The sequence below is a fragment of the Centropristis striata genome, chromosome 21 (genome assembly GCF_030273125.1).
Source record: "Centropristis striata isolate RG_2023a ecotype Rhode Island chromosome 21, C.striata_1.0, whole genome shotgun sequence".
Taxonomy (NCBI): Eukaryota; Metazoa; Chordata; class Actinopteri; order Perciformes; family Serranidae; genus Centropristis; species Centropristis striata.
The window spans coordinates 32,350,997-32,378,052 of record NC_081537.1 but is presented as its reverse complement, the minus strand read 5'-3'; the positions used below and the strand labels follow the sequence as shown (position 1 = coordinate 32,378,052).

General features: G+C 40.9%; 1 protein-coding gene across 1 annotated transcript; it reads left to right on the top strand.

Annotated features, from left to right (window-relative positions):
- Nucleotides 1–496: 496 nt before the first annotated feature.
- LOC131959139 (uncharacterized) lies at nt 497–26,364 on the top strand. The gene is made up of 2 exons (XM_059324244.1): nt 497–2,643; nt 25,531–26,364. The coding sequence occupies exon 1, from the start codon at nt 497–499 to the stop codon at nt 2,465–2,467; it is 1,971 nt and encodes a 656-aa protein (XP_059180227.1). The 3' UTR covers nt 2,468–2,643; nt 25,531–26,364.
- The last annotated feature ends 692 nt before the right edge of the window (nt 26,365–27,056 follow it).

The following is a 27,056-nucleotide window of genomic DNA, read 5'->3' as shown; positions in this document are numbered from 1 at the left end:
GCTCTGCCAAACCACGTAAGCAGAAGAAGGAAAAGAGTCCCAACCCCTCCCAGAAGACAGAAGTTACGGAGGTTACAGAAACTGGTGAATCCTCGGTCATATCAATTTCATTACTCAGTCAGTATAAAGACTCATTACTCAGTCAGAATGAAGACTCATCATACGAAGGGGACGACGAGGAGGCCTCATCACAACAGTCAGTGATTGAGACTTTACAAGAGGTAATCAAGATGGAGGTAAATGAGATCCTTGAACCTCTTCTTGATCAAGTGGCAGACCAGTATGATCTTCTGCAAACCGAACACTCACAGGAGATTGTGAGTGTTTCACGAGACATAGCTAAGCTAATTTCTAAAGAAATTAAGAGCTTAGAGGAGGTAACTGCCGCTGGCTCCAGTCCAGAATTGGAAGAGAAAAGCAGGACTGAGTCAAAGGAAGGAGCAGAGAGAAAAATGAAGACCTTTTTTGCAAGTTTGCCAAGGTGTCGATCTATCGCATGGTGAACCACTTGAAGGCCAAATTCCACAAGGACCATGTATATGAAGACAGGCATTCAGTGCAGTCACTCATCACTGGTGTTGACTCCTTGTTACATAAAGTGGACTCTGAAAAACCAGAGAGTAGAAAGGAGGTGTTAGAGAGCTTCAAAAAAGTTTCCAGTGGTGAAGACGAGACTTTTACACAGGAACTCTGTGACACCCTGTACTGTCACATCAGCAGTGGCATGCTAGAAAATGATGGTGGCATCGAAGACTTGGAGAGGGAGACGAGAGAAGACCTACCAGAACCAGTGGACGTTCCTGAGTCAAGTACTCACATTTATTCTTACATCAAGAACAAGGTGTGGAGCTTCCTTGGGCTAATGGGCTGGTGGGTAAATACTCAGGTCAACAGCCACAGTGAAAGGGTAGCTGAAACCCTGATAGAAAATGGCCTAACACGCTCACCTTTTGGCACCAGTGGGAGCGTGCATTCAACTGTTGACAGCCACAGTGAAAAGGTAGCTGAAACTCTGGCAGAAGATGTTTCAACACGCTCACGCTCTGGCACCAGAGTGAGCGTACATTCATCTGTCAAGAGCCACAGTGAAAAAGTAGCTGAAACTCTGGCAGAAGATGGCCCAACACGCTCACCCTTTGGCACCAGAGTGAGCGTACATTCATCTGTCGAGAGCCACAGGAAATCAGTAGCTGAAACTCTGGCAGAAGATGGCCTAACACGCTCACCCTTTGGCACCAGAGTGAGCGTACATTCAACTGCCGAGAGCCACAGGAAATCACTAACTGAAACTCTGGCAGAAGATGGCCCAACACGCTCACCCTTTGGCACCAGAGTGAGCGTACATTCATCTGTCGAGAGCCACAGGAAATCAGTAGCTGAAACTCTGGCAGAAGATGGCCTAACGCGCTCACCCTTTGGCACCAGAGTGAGCGTACATTCAACTGCTGAGAGCCACAGGAAATCACTAACTGAAACTCTGGCAGAAGATGGCCCAACACGCTCACCCTTTGGCACCAGAGTGAGCGTACATTCATCTGTCGAGAGCCACAGGAAATCAGTAGCTGAAACTCTGGCAGAAGATGGCCTAACACGCTCACGCTCTGGCACCAGAGTGAGCGTACATTCATCTGTCGAGAGCCACAGGAAATCAGTAGCTGAAACTCTGGCAGAAGATGGCCCAACACGCTCACGCTCTGGCACCAGAGTGAGCGTACATTCAACTGTCGAGAGCCACAGTGAAAGAGCAGCTGAAACTCTGGTAGAAGATGGCCCAACACGCTCACCCTTTGGCACCAGAGTGAGCGTACATTCATCTGTCGAGAGCCACAGGAAATCAGTAGCTGAAACTCTGGCAGAAGATGGCCCAACACGCTCACGCTCTGGCACCAGAGTGAGCGTACATTCAGCTGTCAGGAGCCACAGTGAAAGAGCAGCTGAAACTCCAACACGATCACCCTTTCGCACCAGCGTGAGGATACAGTCAGCTGAGCCAGTCTGTGAGAAGACACAGGATGAGGCCGAGCAGGAACAGGAAGAAGAAAGGAAGAGAAGACGTGAAGAAAAAAACAAACAGCACCTTAGGATTTTCTTGGCGAGGCTGATTTCACAGGTGATCAAGAAAATGAACGTGGTATGGAATTTCACAGACCCAGAGGCCATCTGTGAACGTCTGCTGGAAAGGACACTGGTCGAAATTGAGTGTGTGGACTTTGAAGCCACCTCAAAGACTTTTAAAAACTTTGAAAAAACAATGTTTAAAGACCTGTGTAAGAAGTGGGGCTGTGTAGACAATGTTCTGGTCTCCTTGGATACCGCAGAACCAGCCATTGATAAGTACATTGCCTGCTGCATCAGAGATCACCTGATGGTCAGAATCAGATGGTCCGAAAGGCTCAATGCCGCTGCCAGGTTCTTTTCACCCCTATGCGGAGGCCTCTACTCGTGTCTCTGGTGTACTTTCAAGTAAGTGAAGTGTAGCATGTTTTTTTACGTGGGGTTTTCGCCAGGAGCTCAGGTTTTCCAGCATTTAGTGAAGGATCAACTTATTCACTAACATGAAAAAAACCTTTAAGTTGTAACATCTGCAGAGAAGAAATGGAGTTGGTTTTGTCAAGTGACGTGGGGTTTTCGCCAGGAGCTCAGGTTTGCCCGCATTTAGTGAAGGAACAATTGATTTCGCTAACATGAAAAAAACCTTTATGTTGTAACATCTGAGGAGAAGAAATGGAGTCGGTTTTGTCACGTGACATGGGGTTTTCGCCAGGAGCTCAGGTTTGCCCGCATTTAGTGAAGGAACAATTGATTTCGCTAACATGAAAAAAAATCTTTAAGTTGTAATGTCTGAGGAGTAGAAATAGGTTTAGTGTTATTAAGTGTCATATTTACTGAAATGTCTTCATGTGCTAGTTTATATGTTTTAAGTATTTCATAATTTCTTCCCAAATAATAGTTTTTTTTCATATAATAATAACTAGGGAGATGGGGCTTTGGAGTTGATTAGAATCTCGAATATGTCAAAGATTAGCAACAAAATTGATTTGATTGAAATACTATTTTTATGTAGTTCCAGATACTCCCTCTGTCGTGTGTATGTGTGTGTGTGTGTGTGTGTGTGTGTGGCCAGCAGGTGCTGCACCATGCCACCTGGTGCTTTCTACCAATGCAGCTGTTACACTTGGTGGAGGTGATATACCTGTGCACAACTAGCACACACCCCTACTTGTGGTTGAGCTGGGGGCAGCAGTGGCCATGATGCCGTCAATGTTTTTTGCAAGGGCAGAAACAGTGGTCAGGGGGGGGGGTTCACACACCACATCCCCTGGTAGTCACAAAGCTCCAAAAACCATCGACACCTTCAGGGCCACTGCTGCCACCGGCTTGACCACAGGAATAGGTTTAGTGCCCCACCTTACTTCTCCTCAGACGGGTCCACAGTTCACATTAGAGCACAGACATACACAGACACATACAAACAGACACACAGACACACACACACACACAAACACACACACACACACACAGACACACACACACACAGACACATACACACACACACACACATATCCCCTGCTGGTCACAGAGCTCCATAATGTGATTGTGATTCCTGTGGTTGGTAGGCAGTGGTGCGGTGGAGTTTAACTCCCAGGCTCTATACAACTGTGTCTCAGAGCTCTGAGGTGAACTGTGGACCCGTCTGAGGAGAAGTCAGAAGGGCAACCAAATTGAGCAACCCAGGCCCAAGGGCAAACTAAACTAACAAACTAACTATAAAACAAAACCTAAGTAACTCTGCCAGAGTGTCCTTTTTGGACACTTTTGCCGGTCCCAAGCCCGGATAAAGGAGGAGGGTTGGATTTGTTCCATTAGCTTCTTTCCTTACTGAGGAGTTGGTAACACTGCTCTCTCTGTTAACTTTGTATTGAATGAAGGAGCCTCCTCGTCAGTTCTGTTCGTTAGCAAACAACAGAAAATGTCTAAAAGCTGCTGTGTGGTGAAATGTAGCTACTAGTGCTTTTTTTCAAGTCCAAGAACAACATTTAACCTGATTCTCATGTATTTCTGCTTGACAGCTCATTGCTACGTTTACTGATATAGTTTTAAAGCTATTGTTATCCAATTTTTCCTCTCTAAACATCATAAAAATCACATATTTAGTCACATCAATTGGGATACCCCTTTTCAATTGCAGAGGGCGGCGTAATTGACTTTTGATTTGTGGTGTTACGCAAACGTCACGGATACATCCCTGCTAGAGCGCATTTTAACCCCGCCCCCCAGTGGAGGGTAAACAATCATTGCTCTCGAGGGGCCCACGGCAGTACCCGCTGCTCGTTAACAAGAGTAAACGAGTCTCCAGAAGTCTCCAATAACACCAGAAAAAGCTGCAAAATTTGCAACTAAATTGCTAAGTTGGCAACCTTGAAAATATGCCAAAATGTTATCCCCTCCAAGTCCACACTGCAAATTAATCGCGCACACACAAAACCGCCTCTGGCTGATCCAGGGTGGGAAATTTTTCTTTGTTTAAAATAAGACACTGCACTAAAATGTATCACTACACTATAATAAATTACTGCATGTCTCACACAGCCTCAGTCACTTACTCACCTCATCCACTGTGTGTGTGCTTCTCTGTGACATAAGCTAAACATAATTCATCATGTCTCAGTCTAAACTGTGCACTCAAAAATACAGAAAGGAGTGGGAATTAAACCCTCAATTCAATGGCTAGTTGAAGCCGTTTCACTCTGCCTGTATTGTAAGGCTGATTTCTACGCCAAACTTAGTGGTGTAAAAACCACATGACAACTCAAAAACACACTCAAAAGGCAAAGCCTTACAACAGTTCCACCCAAGACAAGCCGCCATTTATACTTTAAAAAATTGACTCTGCAGAGAAGGCTGAGGCCAACATGGTTTTGGCTATCACTGAACACTTAGTATGTTTACATGACACAAAAAAATGAATTATCGCAGTAGTTGGTCACATAAGATGATCGCAGTAGTTGGTCACATTAGACGCTTGCAGTAGCCGGTCACATTAGACGATCGCAGTAGCCGGTCACATTAGATGATCGCAGTAGCCGGTCACATTAGAGGATGTGCCCATGTAGTTTGATTAAACTATTTCAGTTCTTTATTTCTTCGTATTCATCACAGCAAAAAACTTGCGCTGCATTGATCAAACCTGCTAACATAAAATAGGAAATGTCTGGTCTTGGGTGTCCAGTCCTCACTTTTATTGTGGGAATTTGAAACAAAGGCTATTTTATATCTTATCTTTATATCTGCCCAAAAATGTTTGAGGAATTCCGATGTTAAACCATCAATCCTTGGTGATTTACCATTTTTCATTTGTTTTAATGCATTTTCAACCTCTATTACAGTTAGTTCTTCCTCAAGTATATGTTTGTCTTCTACATCCAGTTTGTTTTTTTTTGTCTTCATCGTTTTTTTTTTTTTGTTTTTTTTTCAGACAAAATGTCACAATCTGATTTATTAGATTTTGATTTGTATAAATTACAATAGAAAAGACAGATTTCATGCTGGACTAATTTCTGATCTTCAATTATAATATCTCTTCAGTTATAATATCATTTGTCATAAGTTTACTTATTTTTTTTTCTTAGTCTGTCTTTATTTTTCAAGTCCAAAGGAATACGTTGATCTTTTTTCACCCTTTTCAATCCATCTAGCTCTTGATCGAATATAAGCTCCAACACAAGAAGGCAGACGGAGAAACAAATCATATCAAAAATTACAGTAGGAAAAATTATCAGAAAGTAAAGGCCCCAGGGCTTTGCAGAGAAAACTTGGATTTCTCACAGAGGCACCGCAGGATTCCAGAGAGCAGAAACTTTTTTGAAATATGCAGACGCCCTGCAAACACCTTTGCAACAACATTGAAATCTAAGGTCAAAGACTTCTTCACACGGGATGATGTGAGTCGGGTTACGACAGGGAGGAAACAAACACTCACCAGGAATAAAGTGAAGAAGCAGAAACGATTTCTGGTTGATTCAATGAAAAACCTACATCAAAAACGTCTTGCTGAGAACAGCTGTAAACTATCCTACTCCCTATTCTGTCAGATGAGACCGTTTTGGGTGGTCCATCCTACTGATCCCAACACCTGCCTCTGCAAGATTCATGAAAATCTTAAATTTGTAGCTGAGAAACTATACTATTTGAAGCTGATTGAAACATCAGATCTGGAGACCCTGACAAAAAAATAGCATGCAACATCTTGAGCAAGGCATGTATGTATGATGAGTGAAAAGACAAGACTGTTCAGCTTGCAAATTATGACAGCACAGCTACTCTGGATCCACATCCACACCGTGTGTGTGTCAGTGTGGCTAACAAGTTGTTGTGAGGTGTCTGGACCTCCTGCCTGCCTCTCCCATTCCTTTGTGAGGACTGTGATATTATGTGTGTGTAGTATATTCTGGCAAATAATATAGTATATTCTCTAACATATTGCACTTGGGATTAGATGAAACCTTATTACAAAGACATAGTTAAACCACAACACATAATGTCAAGTTTCACATCTACTATAGCAGCACCTAGAATCATGCAGAATCCCTGATACCATAGAGTTTAATAGCTGTGCAAAGGCAGAACAGCAGGCTCTCCAGAAAGTGGTAAAGACAGCAGGGAAGACTGGGACACAACTACTGGACAGGAATTCCGTATGCAGTTTTAATGTCCCAGTGATCACTGGAAGGCTCTATCTATATTGGCTCTATCCTTTTAAATTTATATAGTGTCTGGTCTTGTTAGGCTGAAATAACTGCCAAGTTACATGATTTGTCTATAAGGACTTTGTCTAGACAGAACTTTTAGTTAGGGCTGGTTCAGGTAGCCCTCAACTATTTTAGAACTACGCTGCTATAGGCTGCTACATGGAGCCCTGTCCTCTCCTCTTGCACATTTTGAACTATCATTATCTGTTGCCCTTTGTAGTTTGGACATGATGTCTCTCAACTGAGTTTTCCACAGATCTCAGCTCCATCCCTCTACACCAGAGGTGGGTAGTAATGTGCTACATTTACTCCGTTACAAATACTTGAGTAACTTTTTGGATAAATTGTAATTTTAGGAGTAGTTTTTTTGGACCTTACTTTTACTTGAGTATATATTTGAAGAAGGAACGGTACTTTTACGCCGTTCTATTTGGCTACGGGATGGTAGTTACTTTTTTTTTTTTTTTAATCTTTTTTTTTTTTTTTTATTACATGCGAGATCTATTTCTACGTCTTCAGCTTTCAACCAATAAAAAACATTAGAAAATTATCTTGCCAATCAAATGCAGCTACTTGGGTCAGATGACAAGTGTTGTCATGTTGGTCATAGCCATAGCAACAGTGAACACGCACTTTTTAAAGGCTCCGGTTCCGCGCCGAACAAGTGTCCGTGGCTATTTTCACAGGAGCAGAACACGAATATTTTACGGAGAAAATGGAAGAACCCACTGAGCAACAACCACACCCCTGGCCTCACATACTAAGTATGTTTGAGTTTAGAGGTCCAAAAGAAAACAGCTACACAATGCGCTGCCTTCTTTGTGCCCCCAAACACGTCGAGATCTCAGCCTACATGAACTCGATGTCAAACCTGAGAAAGCACAAAGCTCAAACACACACACACACACGACACAAGTTTAATCATTAGTTTAGGCTGTGGATAAGCTAGCTAACGGTACACACGACACAAGTTTAAACATTAGTTTAGGCTGTGTGGATAAGCTAGCTAACGGTAGCACTGTTACATGCCCCACAGCATTTCCATCAAGGTGTCCGCGGATCCCTAAAACGTATTAAAAAGATTTAAATTCATTAGAAATGTTATATGCTGGTCTTAAATAGCCTACGTTAAGGTCTTAAATTTGTCCGGGCAGGACTATTCAATGTCATATATATTTTTCTTCCGGGACTTTTCGAGAAGGAGATGTAAAGAGGCTACTTTCTTACTAGCTGCTGCTATAGAAGTCCGACACTACGCTAGAGTCAGTACCTATTTCTTTATATGTCCATGATCCGTACGGCCATGTGTGGCTGTGATCCGCATTTAAACGTAGAAGAATGTGCCCCTGCCTCCGAATTTGAAGTCGGTCGCGGGAAAGCAATAAATGAGAGAACAGCAGCCCTGCTATTATAAATTCAGTGAGAGGTGGAGGCAGGACAACAAATTGCTTTAGTCACCCCGCGACCGCAACCACACACTGCTGCTACTTGTAGGTGCGCAACCAGCCGCCCGCAGTCTGATGATGCAGGTAGGCTAAGGCTATTGACACAAAACACGCAACACATTTATTGTGTTTAGTTAAAATGCTTATTTATCTATACATTTTAGTTAATAGCTGCTCATCCGACGGTCATTCAGGTCGCATTGACGGAGTGAGATGCAAGTCTCTGCTCCTCTCTGTCTGTCGCTTCCTGTCTCTCCACTGCACTGTATGCTGCAGCTAACACATATTTTCTTTATTGATTAAACTGTTCTTGTTACTCGATTATTCAGAAAAGTAAACCAATTGAAACAGCTCTATTACAGGTTGAAGGTTTGAATGACTGGGGTTTCAGATTAACTTTACAGTGATCTCTTCTATTTGATGTTCTTAAGTCCTACTTACGAAGATTTTACGAAGATTGTGGCATTCATGAATTTTTTTCTTAACCAGGATTTTTCTTAGGTAAGAACAAATCCTACGAACACTCAGGAGTACTCTTAAGCACATTTCAGTGCTGACATGTTGGCATGGTTGTGTTGTCTTCTTTTGTTAAGTTCAATAAAATACATTACAGTGACATTTACGTCATATTTATGTATTTATTCATTCATTTAATTTTTTTTCATTTTACATTTTAATTAAATTAAATGTGTCAAAGCTTTAACATGAATCAAGTAAATTGAATCATGCCGTCCATTAGTGATACCACCCTATTTATAGGTGGCATTTCTCCATGAACTACAAAACAATGGCATATATATTGCTGCTGCAGGAGGGCTCTGTCCGTTCTGGTTCTGTTGCAAGTTGGCTCTGTGGGACTTCATCTGTGATAAAAAAAGAAATAAAATCAAGCCAAGGTTGCAACCCCTCAGTCCACAACCTCTGGACACAAACTCGCCACGGGCCTCTGCCTACACACGCAAAGTGTGCGCGCAAAGGCGCTCTTCCCATTACGCACATAACACCGGCCAACACACAACCACACAAAATAACATTTTAAATAGTCATTTTAGGTCTGTTTTGTTTGGCACCTGCCATGTACAGGACGATACATATATTATGGGAGAGACAGAACGCTCAAATAGCCAGCCCTTGTAGTATTAATTAAAATATAGGTAACAAAAACTATCAATCAGCGCATCCAGAGTGTCCCATTAATACTCTCTCTCCCTCGCGCTGGCCGGCGCACACAGACGCACTTACACACACAAATACAGGCACATGCCATGGAGGAGTCATGTTGTAATGGTAATAAAAAAATGCACTAAATCGTAGTAGGTAGGCTGAGTAGGCTACTCAGATACCGGCTACAGTCCTAGAAACTACTCACATAAACCACCGGCTTTTTACTGGCCTTCTTTGAGGAAAAGTCCTTGATAAAGTAATCACAGTCCAACTCTCTGACCAGTTTGGCCTCTTTGGCCAGTTACATATTGTGGTTTCAAGGTATTATGCCAGAAAATAAATAGTTTGTGTTGTTGCAACCTGCACTAAGGCTGCTAATTTTTTCTATTTTTTTCATTTTTTTACCTGTGCTCCAACGGATTTACGCTATGCTTTAGACATTCCGTTGATGTTTCCTCTGTGTGACGTCTACACACGGCCCTGCAGTCCTTTTTATGGGTCCTTTTATGGGCATTAATGGGCGGTTTCCTATGCTAATCCTATGTTAATTAGACTCACCTGGCACGCGCGCTCAACTTACGAGGAGATGGCATTCATCAATTTAAGAACATGGCTGCGATCAATTCAGCAGCTTAAGAACACGTTGATGAATCTGGCGTAGGGTCTTCTTAGAAATCTTCTTAAGAAGGACTTAAGAAAGAATCTAAGAAGATTCTTAAGAGGATATTGGTGAATGAGGCCCATTGTCTTCATTCAGACTGATGAACATTTTTGTACACATAAGCATAAGATCATATGTACAGTGTTTTACAATTATTGCACATTGTGTGTGTGTGCGTGTGTCAGTGCCCGCTTGTGTTATAATTTGTTGTCATAATGTGTCAATTTTAGTGGATAAATCTCTCATAGCCTAATTGGTATGTTTTTCTGTTCACAGAGGTTTCACCCTAACAAGCTGACGACATACAGGCTATGTAGCCACATACCCTTTTTTTCTTCCTTGATATTTTGTTATTTTTGCCACACATGCACACAGAGTATTTCTTTATTTACTACATTGCCCTCAATCAAACAAACACACAATCACATGACATAAACTCACTCACACTCTCAATTACGTTACGTTCTCCCTGTACTCACTTTGCAGAGTGGTCTTCTTTTTCAGCATCTGTATTTTCATGTTAAGTGAGTTTGCCAGCAGGTTTTGATGTATATTAAATTTAAAGTTTTTGTGTTTTATATTTTTTGGGATGAACACAACCCAGATCATTTTGTCAGGGCCTGTGACATATTGTAGCCATGAATTGTTTAAAATTGTATATGTGCAAAATATCAAATTGTGTTATAAGTGTATTGGTTTTAATTAATATAATTCTGGATAAACCTAATTAATTTATTATAATTGTATTTAAAAGTTGATGTATTTAATTTAGCAAAGAATGAATACACTATATTACCAAACCAATGGGTAACCTGCCTTGACTCACATATGAACTAAAGTGACATCCCATTCTTAATCCATAGGGTTTAATATGATGTCGGTCCACCCTTTGCAACTTATGGCAATATATTGTATCTTTAGTTTGAAGATTGCTGTTTTATATGTTGTTTGCTACTATTTTATACCGTTTGTGTTGCTTTCAAAAATAAATCCGGAGAAAACGCAGTACTTGTACTCTTGAGTACTTGAGTAGTCTTTTCACTGCATACTTTTTTACTCTTACTTGAGTAATTATTTTTATGAGTACTTTTACTTTTACTTGAGTAATAATAATCTTAAGTAACAGTACTTTTTCTTGAGTACATTTTTTGGCTACTCTGCCCACCTCTGCTCTACACCAACCGCTGCCTGCATCACCTCCTTTCCCTGCTGTTAAACTGGCCTGCACTTCCTGCACATGAACCAGTCTGCCATCCAGTACTCCCATTAAGCTGCTCTCCCTGCCTTTCCTGCCCACCTGAAGCTGTCTTCACCAGCTCTTGCTAACCATATTCCATGTTTTAAACTGTTTCCTTGTCTGTATACAACATCTATTGCACGTCTGCCCGTCCTGGTTGGGGGATCCCTCCTCTGTTGCTCAAACTGAGGTTTCTTCAACTTTTTCCCTGTTAAAAGGGTTTTCTTGGGAGTTTTTCCACAGTCAATGTGAGGGTCTAAGGGCAGAGGATGTTTTTATGATTCTATGTAAAGCCCTTTGAGACAAACTGTTTGAAAATGAGCTATTTAAATAAAATTGCCTTGCCTACCGGAAATGGAACAAAGCACGACAATGTTTTCCATATTCTCTAAGGTCTCCCACAAATGAAATGGATTCTTGTTAGGAAAATAAAAATTGAATTTGTACTGAAATACAGTACTTTGACAAATGTACTCAGTTACAGTACGTGGGGCCACCAGACTGAGGGGTGAAAGACTGGAGGAGTCTTTTTTCATTTATCTCCTGTCTCCAAATCCAAAACTGATTTTACTGCAATAATAAGAAAAGAAAAGAAAAAAATATATATATCACATCACCTTTGGAGGAATGTGCCACAGGACTGACTCCAGAAGATGCTCCATGCTCTGCTGTTGGCCATTTGTGTTGCTTGCCTGTTGAGTCTTCCTTCCCCACAGCACCTGCAACAATTTCCTCTGCTGATGGTCCTATGAAATACATACACAATATATTTAATTTGTAACTAATCTAAACATTCTATATCTAATAAATGATCAAGATAATCGATTTTATCAATTTATCGCCCAGCCCTAATGGGAAGTAAGGCTGCTGAAGGCTTTAAACAGATTGAAAGTACTACTACATTGCAATATTACATTGAGGATGCTTTACACTGTATACTACACTAGTATGAAACTTCAGTACCCGTGTAGGAAATGTACCTTAAAAACAACCTTATTATTATTATTTACATGAAATTACTGAAACATACCATCAACAGCAAATGAATGATCTCCAGCCTGTCTGCATCCATCTTCCTCATCACTACCTATAACGTTTTAGACATGACAAGCTTATACATAGTCAGACAAAAAGAAAAGACGTTACATTCATGACAGTGAATATCAAATATACCGTTTGGATCTATTGTGATTTCGTCCAGGTTCTTTCCATGGAACTCTGCCAATCTCCCACTCTCAAGAGCCAGTAAAACTTTACTGATCTTTGCGAGCTGCAGTGTCTTGTCAGGTAGTCTATAGAACTCACGGTGAATCCTGATTTTTGTATTTCACAGAGAAACTGTTGCATTCTTTGCACATCCTCAGTAAAGGGCATTAGAGTGGGTGCATTCCACTTTGCTTCAACAATATTCCTTATTGCTGTTGCAGAAATCAATGCATTCCACTTCTCATTGTGCACTTCTTGGAACTCAGATGCATGCTTTACAAGCTCTTGGTTGTTGGAAATTAGGCCTTGAGCTTTCAAGAGCCTGCTGACTTTTACCAAAGCATTTCCAAGTTGTGTTGCCAGTGATGGAATGGCATATGTGTTGGTCCTGCTCTCATAGCCGCAAGTACTTTTGACAGCTTTGACCATGTCCCGATAATTTGCAGGATTAATGAAATCCTCCATTTTTTTTAATGGGGTATGTTTCCTGGCATTGTCCAGCAGTCGTCCTAGTTCACGCATTTTTTCACGGATGCATTGTTGACTTTTTAATGTCATTTCACATTTATTGAGCAAGTGCTGCCCATATTCAATAATGACATGGTCATTCTTAATAATTTCAGTGACAGGATCCAGATTCATGGAATTGATAACTGCCCACAGCTGACTGCCGATATGTGAAGGCACAGGCCCAGTGTATGCACATAGAGCCTGAACACGGTTCCTCCCAGGTTTTGTGTTGACTGGTCCAGGCTTGAGTCTACAAATTTGCATATGTCTCCATAGAACATTTTGTGTGAAAAGTCCTTGGCAATATGTACAGTGCATGAAATCTCTTCCTTGTGCTTCTTTTGATGGCCGTTTACGTGGGACAAGTTGTCCCTTTCCTGACTCCATTACAGTGGCATTATGGGCATAGTTGCCTTTGTTCCGGATATATTCTAGTAGTTTTTTCCTCTCTTTCGACCCTTTTGGAAAGCTGAAAGCTCTTGCCACACCTGCCTTATTTTGGTGCGCATGTTCCAGATGTCTTGCAATTTTGGCATATGGTTTTCTGCAATATAAGCAATACTGTCTCTTGCAACTATTAGCCATTGGTCATTGGTGTCGTGACTTGAGCAGGGTTCTTCCTCTACAGTGAGGTCAGAGCAGGGTTCTTCCTCTGCAGTGAGGTCAGAGCAGGGTTCTTCCTCTGCAGAGAGTTCAGATACAAGGAAACTGGTGTCCAGTTCAGGTGTTGTGGTGTCACATTGATTGGGCATGTCTGAGCCAGGGTTTAGAGAAGACAGACAGGCATTTCCTTGGGGTGACACCAATGCTAGCATCACTGTCCTCAGAGTCCATGCTGGAGTCTGGAACATACTCGTCTTCATCTCCACTGACTGATGTGCTATCATAGAGTTCTGTGTCTTCTAGACGTGTCTTTCATCTAAGAGATTTTTTTTTGAAAGACAAAAATTAAAAAAGGTCATTTAGACATTTTCTTTAAACTAAACAATCACATAAAATCATGTACTTTATGAAAGTATGTGAAACCATTTCTACGATGTTGATTGGGGCACTCAATTGAGACCTTACTATAATGCTTTTTGTCCTCCTTAGTCTTAGTAAAATATTTTCACTTTCATTACAGAAGTCATGTTGAGTCTGTAAACACAAACATCTTAAGTCATTCTACGGTAAGAAATTAACCCATTAAGGCCTAAAACGCCTGGAAAAAATGCCTGGAAAACCTCTGGGCGATTTTGAAAGAAAACCCCCCTAAAACCTGAAGTTTTCCTGGAAATTCAACAGAAGATTTTTCAGCCTCTGTAGTAGATAGAAACTAGAAAATTTCCTCTGGGGAAATTCTGAAAGGGCCACGGGGGCTACTGCCGGTGTGTGTACACTATGATGAGATTCTTCAGAGATTTCAAACTATGCCCTTTAACCTTTAAAGTGTGTGTGTGTGTGTGTGTGTGTGTGTGTGTGTGTTCGTGCTTACGCGCATGTGTGTGTGTATCTGTAACTGTAATCACATCAAAGATCAAAGGCAATCAGATCAAAGCAATCAACAGAATTAACTGACACCTGTTCCGGCTCAGTGACAGCAGAGGTGGAAAGACTGAAATTTCTGGCCTCGAACAGAAAGCATTTTTGGCAAAACCATAATACCTATCATTGATCCGACTTCACTTTGAGCGTCCCAAGTTCTTCCTGAACTTCTACATGTAATTTTTTTTAAGAAAAATGAAAAAATAGCTTTGTTAGAGCGATCTAAAAAAACTGTTCCATCTTCCCTTTTTCCGAAATCTCCCTGCGTTTTTAATATGGGAGCCAATGAGGCTGTTGGTGGTTTTGGTGGCGAATCTGTGCGTCGTACGCCCAAACTATAACTCTGACAGCTTTACCAGAGGATTGTGAGTGAGAAGACACATTTTCCTACATTTCTATGTATAAATTATTTCTGTAGAGTGGAATTTGCGGCCTGGAGTCCAGTTTTCAAATTTATTTTTTGACAATTTTTTCTCTCCCTCTAACCACTTCCATGTCATTTCTTAGCTCTTCTGATGGGGATAAGTTGTATTTAGTCTGAAGTTCATGCAGTTCAAGCTCAAGTTTCCTTTCCTCCTTCCTATTGTTCTTTTTAAGTCTAGCAGTATAAGATATGATCAGACCACGAACATAGGCTTTCATGGTATCCCATAGCAGGCCAGGGGAAACATCAGGACTCTTGTTCTCTTTAAAAAAATAGTCCAATTGCACTTTAAAAATTTGTCAAAGTTAGGGTCATGGTTCAAGGACGTGCTGTATCTCCATGGTCGGCTTTGACATGTAGGATTCACATTATTTAAGCTTATGTAGATAGGAGCGTGATCTGATACAATAATATCACCAATAGTGCAGCTCTTAACATTACTGCGATTAGGGTGAGAAAAAAGTAAATTCTACTGCTTGATTTGTGTACACTAGAATAAAATGTAAATGCTTTATCATTAGGATGTAAAACCCGCCAGGTGTCCACAAGATCAAGTTCACTGCATGTATCCGATATAGCCTTAGCTCTGATAGATATTGAATTCCATACAAAAGGCAATTTGTCCACTATTGGGGAGAGGTAGCAGTTAAAGTCTCCAGCTATGACAGTATTCTCCCCAATCCAATAAAAAAATATATTTAAAAAACTAGTTATGAAGTCTACTCTGCGGTGAGCGTGTGAGCCTCTATCAATGCATAGGCCGATGCAAAAAATAAAAATAAAAAAATAAAAGGGGAATCCCCGACTATATCGCACACTTAGTAACATATGGCATGTCTATCAACAACAAAAGGATGAAAAACAAATGGCCTGAAGAAAAAGCAACAACAAAAAACGGACATAGTCGTGTCAAAGCCGGCATTAAACAATTGAGTTATATATGCTCACCCGCTCCTCAGTCGAACCTGATATTTTTCAGATGAGTTCAGTACCACAGTAGCATAACAGTGTTGTAAAGAATGAAGGCTAACTCTCAGTCAGCAGAGGTAACGGAGGGAGATCCTCCGTGCTGCGACACTGTATCCAAGAAGGCAGCCACTTCTTTTGGATGTTTAAAGACCTTTTCTTACCCGTTGTGTTTAATCCGGAGGACGGCTGGGTATAGCATGGTGAAGGCGATGCCTCTTTCTTTCAGCTGTTGCTTCACCGGGAAATATTCCTGTCGCTTCCGTTGAACAGCTGCGGAGAAATCCTCAAATATCATGATTATTGCGCCGTTGTACACCAGGGTCTGGGCTTTCCTTGCCGCCTGCATTATCCGGACTTTGTCTTGAAAGTTGTGGAGCTTTATGATAACAGCTCGGGGCCGCTGGTCGGGGGGAGGCTGGCATGCGAGGGCGCGGTGGCAGTGGTCCAGTTTAACGGACCCACTTTTGAAGCTCGTTTTCAGAAGCTCCGGCAGCCAGGTCTTAAAGAAAGCAGCAGGGTTAACACCCTCGCTACCCTCAGGAAGCCCGACGACCCGTATGTTGCACCGCCGGCTCCTGTTTTCTAAATCGTCGATCTTTTCCATGGCCGCCTCTAGCTTGCTCTCCACGTCGGAGAGCTTAGTGATGTGAATTGCAATGGCGTCCTCTGACTTCGAGATGCGGTCTTCAGCCTCTGTAATCCGGGCATCCAGCGCAGTGATGTTAGACGAACAAGCCTCGAGTTTATTCAGAACCGGGTCGATCTTCTTATCAAAGGAAGCCTCCACACCTTTGAGCGATTCAGCCGTTATTTTTTCCACCAAGTTGTCTACGTCAACTTGACCCAGAAGCGGCCTCGTGTCGTCCGCCATGTTAGCTTGACTGCTAGATGGCGAGTTTGGTGGCTGAACTCCTGATACAGGGGATTTCGCGAGCAGATTGAGTATGCTCTGCCTGGAGGGCACTCTCCTAGTTCTAGGCATCAATTACTGCTCACTGAGACCTCCGTTTTCTGTAGTAAAATAGTCTGTAGGATACCGAGCTGCGGGAGCACAAACAATGAGCTGCATACTCCGCCATTTGCGTCACGTGACCCCATAATGCAAGGATTTGATGTTGATTTTGTGTGATGGAGTTTTGTCACACTTGTTATACATGTCATTCAGTAAAATGTGGACTTTCACGCAAATGCCAAAACAATCAGCAGGACACCGCGGGGTTTTTATTAGAACACTGTTTATTTATTTGAACTTAAAATAAAAAAGAAATTAAAAAGGCAAGGTTAAAAAGGCCTCATCGCCGATGTCCCGTCCCGACCCCTCCTCCTCCTCCTCTCCAGGCGTCTCTGGAACGGCAGCCATCTCTGCACACAGGTCAACCAAAATACAAACATATTAACAGAAAACCAATGTCATTATAGTGTTATTACTATAAACATTCTACTGCACCACCTCACCTTTTATACCCTCCTCCTTGTCTGCACACACATGGGAAAGAAATATAGATGACATGTGATAATTAGGAACCATGACAAACATTTTACCTACATACTTCATTTTTATACTTAATTTTTTTTTCACTAGAACCGACTGAACTGAAATTGAAGTCGACAGAAGCCCAATCAATTGCTGTTGTTTGTTAATATAATACCCTATTAATTTAGTAAGAATAACAGCCACTGAGGAAAAACGGACCAGTGGTTAATTAACCTTAATTACTCATACAAATCACTCACTGACAAATAGTGTATATATGACACTGTCCCCAGCTCTATCCAGCCTCAAAACACATGAAAAAATTACTGTAAGAATATTTTATTTGACACATCACAACACAAGCACTTACCATCTGTCTCAAAGGCCTTAGTGGGCTTTAGGACCTCTACCTCCTGCTGCAGAGCCTTCACCTTGGTCTTCAGACCCTCCAGCTCCCGCTTCAAATAACGTTTTTTTTGGTCCACGGACCTCTTGGTATTTGCCGCAACAAGAGGTCATGTGACCTGGACACTCCTGGCGACACTCCTGGGGGTCATTGCAAGCATACTGGAATATAAAAAACAGACAACCCATGTAAAAATGATAGAACAAGCATTTTAGACGAATATGTTGGTTTTTGAGATATGGTTCTATCTATTTATGTTTCTATCCTTAAAACCATCCATCTTCAACAAAAAACACTTACGCTAAGCAGCTGGAGCTGCTGCTTTATAGCCTCAACCTCTGGGTCAGTTGTGCCCGGAAACTTGAGAGGACTTGCCATTATCTGATAATCAGGAGAAAAAAAACACAATAAATCAATAATACATAATATTCACATATACATGATACACACACATAACTTCAAATGAAATAATGGAGAATGAAGAAGTTAATGCAGCCCACATAACTTGGCTCCTGATGCTCACTCAGTGTTGTTGTGTACTGTATTTGTATCTAATGTTTGTGATAACTGTTTGATGTTGCAACTTCTCTGTCATTATGCTGACTTTTTGGCCAGGTCTCTCTGGAAAAAGACATTTTTAATCTCTATGAGGCTTTTTACCTGGTTACATGAGAATGTAAAAAGGCTGTATGCATATTTAGTTTACTTCTCTAGCTGCTAATTAACACTACCTAAATGTTACATCTGCTGTGCTAAATGCTAATCAGCCCAGACTCTGCTAAAGAGAAAAACACTACACATTTTTTTGCCCGTTCTACACTGTCTTATGGACGCGCCATTTTGCAGAGGCCTGCAACCGCTCTAACGGCGGGCAGAAATCCTCGAGTAAAAACCTTATTTATACAGTGTATGGTAAAAACGCATTAATTACAACACCAAATTGTACAACCAAAACCCTTCTCAAATAGTTCCAGCTCCAAAGCCAGACACACAACACTAACTGCAAAAAACATTATGGAAATACACCGGGACCAATCACATGTTGACTTACTTTGTCGAGTGTGCGTGCAGAATGAAAATTGCGGCCGTTAACAAGCTAAAAACAATGCATGCGCAGTAACAGGAAAAACAAAACCGAAAGTTTTCAAAATAAAACCAGTCTCTTGAATTTCACTAGTAATCACGTTTACCACATGCTTCAATTGTTAATAATTTGCTATATATTAAATTAACTTTATACCTTTAGCATTAAACAGAAAAGCAATAGCATTAACCACAAATTAATGAGTGAAAATGTTTTAATTATAATGCTGTAATATTGCAAAGACCACAAACAAACAAATCCTTTTTCATTTCATTTTATATTGACCACACATTTAAGATCATAAAATAACTCAAAAAAAGGAAACATGCATATGATATAATATCAATGAAGCTCAACACATAAGCAAGAACAGCTGTTACACAATTTCAATTATTCTGCCGTGCCAAGGGATAAAGTAGGCTCCATTGATCAAATCTGTTACATTCTAAACATCAAAATTTCGCTAATAAGATCTTTATAACTGTCTGTTCATAAACAACCTTAATAAAAATATTTTTAATCTTTAAATAACAATTCAACTGAAAGTAAATAATATGATACAGGACAAAAAATATTCTATTAACAATGTGAAATTAATTTCAACAAAGACAAAATAAATACATTAAAAAGACAATGATGTTTCCTCCTCCACCATGTCCTAGACTGTTGTATCTGCACAAATTTAGACAAAAATACAAACAGAGACAGACAACCATTAGTAAACACACACAGTGTTAATACTAATGTTGCTGTAATTTTTCATCTCTTTCTCCTCCCACCCTCTATCCTCCACATGTATCAATGTAATAGAATACTAAGAAAGTATATGAAATGGACAGCAATTACAAATGTCATCTGAACAAAACCGGTTGTCATGGAGACATGTATCGTGCATTTGTCAAAAACACTTTTCAGAGGTGGTGGCCGACAATAGCTGTACCCAGCGTGGCCAGCTCCCCCATTTCGTTCAAAACACGAAGTGTTGCATATCTCCACATTGGTGTGTCTGAATGACATGAAACTCAGGTTACTACTTCCCCATGAGCCCCTGAGGCTCTCTGCAAAATTTTGGGCGATGACCACTAGGTGGCGCTCTTTAAATTGAAGTATTTTATATCTCCAAATCGGTTGGTCGGAACACAAAACTTGGTATACATATTGTCAGTGCCCTCCTGAGGATAACCCTTGAAGGTTTTATTGATCGGCCCCTAGGTGGCGCTCTGGTGGCAGTTTAATTTAATAAGTGCCACTGTGCCCAGACCATAAGACTTAAGGCAATGAAATTCATAGGGGTGGTATAGACTGGTCCCTGTAACGCACAAACCCCGACGGCAGCATGCCCCGACACGCGTGTACTGCGAGGGCCCGTTCAGTACTGCGCGCAGTCCTAGTTTCCTTTTATTATTGTTTTTTAGTGAACTTGTTAAAGAGTATTACTAAAAAGAATTCTCTGGGGTCAAATGATCCAAATTGAATAAAATTGTTACAATGAAGAGAAACAGTTTGAAAATGTTGTTTAAGATGCTGTTAAAGATGTACTTAAATGTACTTTATTCATGCACATTTTCCCTGTAAAGCCGTGCATGTTAAAAATAAACTTTTTTTCTACTTCAAGTATGTTCTAATTATTTTTTATGTTTACTTAAAAGTAATTTGAAATTCAAATTAATTATAAAAAAATATATACTTTCTGTGTACTGTTGAAGTGTACTTTAAAGAAGTACATCTAGCATACTTTCTGCACACATAATTAGTGTACTCACAGTATATTATTTTCGATGTGCTAACAATGTACTTAGTATACTAATGATATATCATTAGTGCTACTTTAGACATACTAAAGTACAACTTAGTGTACTTATCTGTACTATTTTGAGACACCATTAAGATGAACTATAATATACTTAAATACAACTTTTTAATTTTTTATTAAATTTTTGTAAATATGTTTTAAATGCAATGGCAACACATGATTCAATTAGAAATACATTTCCAGTGTATTCTAAATGTATTAATAGTAATCTGAAAAGTGGATTAAAGTATACTTTAAATCGAAATAAAGAACATTATAAATAAGTATAGTATTAGTAGAGAAAATTGTACTTAAGTTGATCTTAATGGTGTCTCAAAATAGCACAGTCAAGTACACTAAGTTGTATTTTAGTATATCTTCAGTAGCATTAATGATATATCATTGGTATACTAAGTATGTTTTTAGTACTACTATGTTAAAGTGTACCTTTTTTTCATCCATAGCAACTGCAACTTTTTTTGGCTTCCTTGCATGTATAATGGATCCTGATAGCATAATAATTTAACAGAAATATACATATTTTTCTCATTTGCCAATTCAGCAATAGTAACCAGGTTCCATAGCAACTGTGTGCATCCTTTGTTTATTTTTTGGGCTTCCTTGCATTTATAATGGTTTGAAATAATGACATTCATACCTTTTTGTCAAAGGATAGCAAAGATTTGATTTGATGGACTGTTCTACTCAAACTAAATTTTTATACTTAATGGCTGTTCCCTTGCATCTCAAGTTTTAAAGAGTACAACCAGATATGCATGTTAAGATGTGCATGTTGACATGTTGAGAAGACCAAATCTTATTCTAATTTACACAAGTTTTATTTCTTGTAAATGTGTGTATTTGTAATGTGTAAAACGCATACTTTTCTGGCTGCTGACTGCGAGTGCCTATAATATTTTATAGATAATTTTTCTGTTTTTAAGTTTTCTCTTAAGTGAATCAGTTCAGTGAATTCTAGTCCTATATTATAGAGAATGTAATTTTATTCATGGTGATACATCAGTTTTAAAAAATGTAAAAAATATTGTATATGTAAGTAAGGAATACTTTGGCTTGTGACTAAAGAAAATATATTGTTTATGGTATAATTAAAAAATTTGTTTGTACTGAATCAGAGATTTAACTTGAGAAAAATTGAAAAAATTGCGTGTAACAGAATTACAGTAATTTGATTAGTTTATTCCAAAGTAAAATTTATAATTGGATGTAATGGTAAATATTAGGTTTTCCCAAATAAAGAAAATAAGTTGTAAAAGAGAAAAAAAAATAGTTTATGGTCTTTGTAATGAATAATGTTTTTACTTTGAATGAAAGCTAATTTTTTTTGCCTTGTCTTAAAATACAAAATTAATTTACATTAAATCAAAATTTACGTTTTCAACCGAATCATAAATTTAATTTGTGAAAAACTTTTTAAGTTGATCCAAAGTATCACTTTTTTCAGTGTAGGTTGCTGTATAAAGAAATACTTGAAAAGGAATGCTTGTTGTAGGTGTGCTCCCTGTATATAATATAGTATCATAACATTACTAGTATAAATTGTTTGAAATCTCTGAAGAATCTCATCATAGTGTACACACACCAGCTGTGGGACTGTGAGAAAGGATGTATTTCAATCTCTGTGTGTCTTGTACATATGGAAAATTGACAATAAAGTTGACTTTGAGCTTTTGGACAAAGGGAGTTCCAGTTGCCTAGCAACGTTTGCTCAGCTCCAGTGGCTGTTTGGGGTGGGGCTTAAAACTGTTCCATTAGTGTGATGTCATGTTCTTGGTGATGTCATGTTCTAGAATATCTTCCACTGCTTTGATCCTGCGTTGATGATGTTGATGATGTCATATTTTATGTCACATGTCAACATATTCTCTTCCAGGAATCTTTGCATATTGATCCCATCAGATATCTGATTAATTTATTTCCTTCCTGCCCAAACTCAAGTCTGAGAAAAATTCTGCTAGCTTCACTACCAGGTCAGTGAAACCTTCACAACACACAAAACATATTTCATCAAAACGATAGAGCAGCATTTGCTATGGCTGAACAAGGAACATCGCAGACAGAGAAGGTGTCTGGAGTTACAGTGGCAACACTCCGACATCCAGTTGAATCCTTTTTTCAAAGGATGACATTGGAACAGTGGGAGATGGTTAAATCTGGCACTCCTGACAATACCATTAAAATTATGTTGGCGGAGCTGTGCTTAGAAATAATAACAGCCATGACAGAAGCCTTGGTGACTGCTATGAGAGGCTCTGCTGTAGAGCAGGTTGATGAGACCAGACTGAGAGAGACACTTGCAACGACATTTTCTGAGGTTCTTAGCGTTGAGACATCAGTCGAAGACTTAAAATGGTTCACAGGCCCCGTCGTTGGAGAGGTTGTACAAAGTTTAGACTCTACCCTCTTCACTCTTTTGCCCAGCACAGATCCGGTAGAAATTCCGTATGTCATTGCGCCTCGCAGACTCAATTCAATTGTGATTCGTGCCTGCAAAATGTTGAAGACATTTGCCGGTCAGATGAAAAACTTCTGCTCTGCCAAACCACGTAAGCAGAAGAAGGAAAAGAGTCCCAACCCCTCCCAGAAGACAGAAGTTACGGAGGTTACAGAAACTGGTGAATCCTCAGTCATATCAATTTCATTACTCAGTCAGTATAAAGACTCATTACTCAGTCAGAATGAAGACTCATCATACGAAGGGGACGACGAGGAGGCCTCATCACAACAGTCAGTGATTGAGACTTTACAAGAGGTAATCAAGATGGAGGTAAATGAGATCCTTGAACCTCTTCTTGATCAAGTGGCAGACCAGTATGATCTTCTGCAAACCGAACACTCACAGGAGATTGTGAGTGTTTCACGAGACATAGCTAAGCTAATTTCTAAAGAAATTAAGAGCTTAGAGGAGGTAACTGCCGCTGGCTCCAGTCCAGAATTGGAAGAAAAAAGCAGGACTGAGTCAAAGGAAGGAGCAGAGAGAAAAATGAAGACCTTTTTTGCAAAGCGGTTTGCCAAGGTGTCGATCTATCGCATGGTGAACCACTTGAAGGCCAAATTCCACAAGGACCATGTATATGAAGACAGGCATTCAGTGCAGTCACTCATCGCTGGTGTTGACTCCTTGTTACATAAAGTGGACTCTGAAAAACCAGAGAGTAGAAAGGAGGTGTTAGAGAGCTTCAAAAAAGTTTCCAGTGGTGAAGACGAGACTTTTACACAGGAACTCTGTGACACCCTGTACTGTCACATCAGCAGTGGCATGCTAGAAAATGATGGTGGCATCGAAGACTTGGAGAGGGAGACGAGAGAAGACCTACCAGAACCAGTGGACGTTCCTGAGTCAAGTACTCACATTTATTCTTACATCAAGAACAAGGTGTGGAGCTTCCTTGGGCTAATGGGCTGGTGGGTAAATACTCAGGTCAACAGCCACAGTGAAAGGGTAGCTGAAACCCTGATAGAAAATGGCCTAACACGTTCACCTTTTGGCACCAGTGGGAGCGTGCATTCAACTGTTGACAGCCACAGTGAAAAAGTAGCTGAAACTCTGGCAGAAGATGTTTCAACACGCTCACGCTCTGGCACCAGAGTGAGCGTACATTCATCTGTCAAGAGCCACAGTGAAAAAGTAGCTGAAACTCTGGCAGAAGATGGCCCAACACGCTCACCCTTTGGCACCAGAGTGAGCGTACATTCATCTGTCGAGAGCCACAGGAAATCAGTAGCTGAAACTCTGGCAGAAGATGGCCTAACACGCTCACCCTTTGGCACCAGAGTGAGCGTACATTCAACTGCCGAGAGCCACAGGAAATCACTAACTGAAACTCTGGCAGAAGATGGCCCAACACGCTCACCCTTTGGCACCAGAGTGAGCGTACATTCATCTGTCGAGAGCCACAGGAAATCAGTAGCTGAAACTCTGGCAGAAGATGGCCTAACGCGCTCACCCTTTGGCACCAGAGTGAGCGTACATTCAACTGCTGAGAGCCACAGGAAATCACTAACTGAAACTCTGGCAGAAGATGGCCCAACACGCTCACGCTCTGGCACCAGAGTGAGCGTACATTCAACTGTCGAGAGCCACAGTGAAAGAGCAGCTGAAACTCTGGTAGAAGATGGCCCAACACGCTCACCCTTTGGCACCAGAGTGAGCGTACATTCATCTGTCGAGAGCCACAGGAAATCAGTAGCTGAAACTCTGGCAGAAGATGGCCCAACACGCTCACGCTCTGGCACCAGAGTGAGCGTACATTCAGCTGTCAGGAGCCACAGTGAAAGAGCAGCTGAAACTCCAACACGATCACCCTTTCGCACCAGCGTGAGGATACAGTCAGCTGAGCCAGTCTGTGAGAAGACACAGGATGAGGCCGAGCAGGAACAGGAAGAAGAAAGGAAGAGAAGACGTGAAGAAAAAAACAAACAGCACCTTAGGATTTTCTTGGCGAGGCTGATTTCACAGGTGATCAAGAAAATGAACGTGGTATGGAATTTCACAGACCCAGAGGCCATCTGTGAACGTCTGCTGGAAAGGACATTGGTCGAAATTGAGTGTGTGGACTTTGAAGCCACCTCAAAGACTTTTAAAAACTTTGAAAAAACAATGTTTAAAGACCTGTGTAAGAAGTGGGGCTGTGTAGACAATGTTCTGGTCTCCTTGGATACCGCAGAACCAGCCATTGATAAGTACATTGCCTGCTGCATCAGAGATCACCTGATGGTCAGAATCAGATGGTCCGAAAGGCTCAATGCCGCTGCCAGGTTCTTTTCACCCCTATGCGGAGGCCTCTACTCGTGTCTCTGGTGTACTTTCAAGTAAGTGAAGTGTAGCATGTTTTTTTACGTGGGGTTTTCGCCAGGAGCTCAGGTTTTCCAGCATTTAGTGAAGGATCAACTTATTCACTTACATGAAAAAAACCTTTAAGTTGTAACATCTGCAGAGAAGAAATGGAGTTGGTTTTGTCAAGTGACGTGGGGTTTTCGCCAGGAGCTCAGGTTTGCCCGCATTTAGTGAAGGAACAATTGATTTCGCTAACATGAAAAAAACCTTTACTTTGTAACATCTGAGGAGAAGAAATGGAGTCGGTTTTGTCACGTGACATAGGGTTTTCGCCAGGAGCTCAGGTTTGCCCGCATTTAGTGAAGGAACAATTGATTTCGCTAACATGAAAAAAACCTTTACGTTGTAACATCTGAGGAGAAGAAATGGAGTCGGTTTTGTCACGTGACATGGGGTTTTCGCCAGGAGCTCAGGTTTGCCCGCATTTAGTGAAGGAACAATTGATTTCGCTAACATGAAAAAAACCTTTAAGTTGTAACATCTGCAGAGAAGAAATAGAGTCGGTTTTGTCACGTGACGTGGGGTTTTCGCCAGGTGCTCTGGTTTGCCTGCATTTAGTGAAGGAACAACCGATTCACTAACATGAAAAAACATTTTTAAGTTGTAATGTCTGAGGAGTAGAAATAGGTTTAGTGTTATTAAGTGTCATATTTACTGAAATGTCTTCATGTGCTAGTTTATATGTTTTAAGTATTTCATAATTTCTTCCCAAATAATAGTTTTTTTCATATAATAATAACTAGGGGGATGGGGCTTTGGAGTTGATTAGAATCTCGAATATGTCAAAGATTAGCAACAAAATTGATTTGATTGAAATACTATTTTTATGTAGTTCCAGATACTCCCTCTGTCGTGTGTATGTGTGTGTGTGTGTGTGTGTGGCCAGCAGGTCCTGCACCATGCCACCTGGTGCTTTCTACCAATGCAGCTGTTACACTTGGTGGAGGTGATACACCTGTGCACAACCAGCACACACCCCTACTTGTGGTCTACTGGGGGCAGCAGTGGCCATGATGGCGTCAATGTTTTTTGCAAGGGCAGAAACAGTGGTCAGGGGGGGGTTCACACACCACATCCCCTGGTAGTCACAAAGCTCCAAAAACCATCGACACCTTCAGGGCCACTGCTGCCACCGGCTTGACCACAGGAATAGGTTTAGTGCCCCACCTTACTTCTCCTCAGACGGGTCCACAGTTCACATCAGAGCACAGACACACAGACACATACAAACAGACACACAGACACACACACACAAACACACACACACACACACACACACACACACACACACAGACACACACACACACACACACACACACATATCCCCTGCTGGTCACAGAGCTCCATAATGTGATTGTGATTCCTGTGGTTGGTAGGCAGTGGTGCGGTGGAGTTTAACTCCCAGGCTCTATACAACTGTGTCTCAGAGCTCTGAGGTGAACTGTGGACCCGTCTGAGGAGAAGTCAGAAGGGCAACCAAATTGAGCAACCCAGGCCCAAGGGCAAACTAAACTAACAAACTAACTATAAAACAAAACCTAAGTAACTCTGCC

Excerpts from the sequence above, each read along its gene's own strand:
- LOC131959139 (XM_059324244.1), top strand. The coding sequence starts at position 497 with ATGGTGAACCACTTGAAGGCCAAATTCCACAAGGACCATGTATATGAA.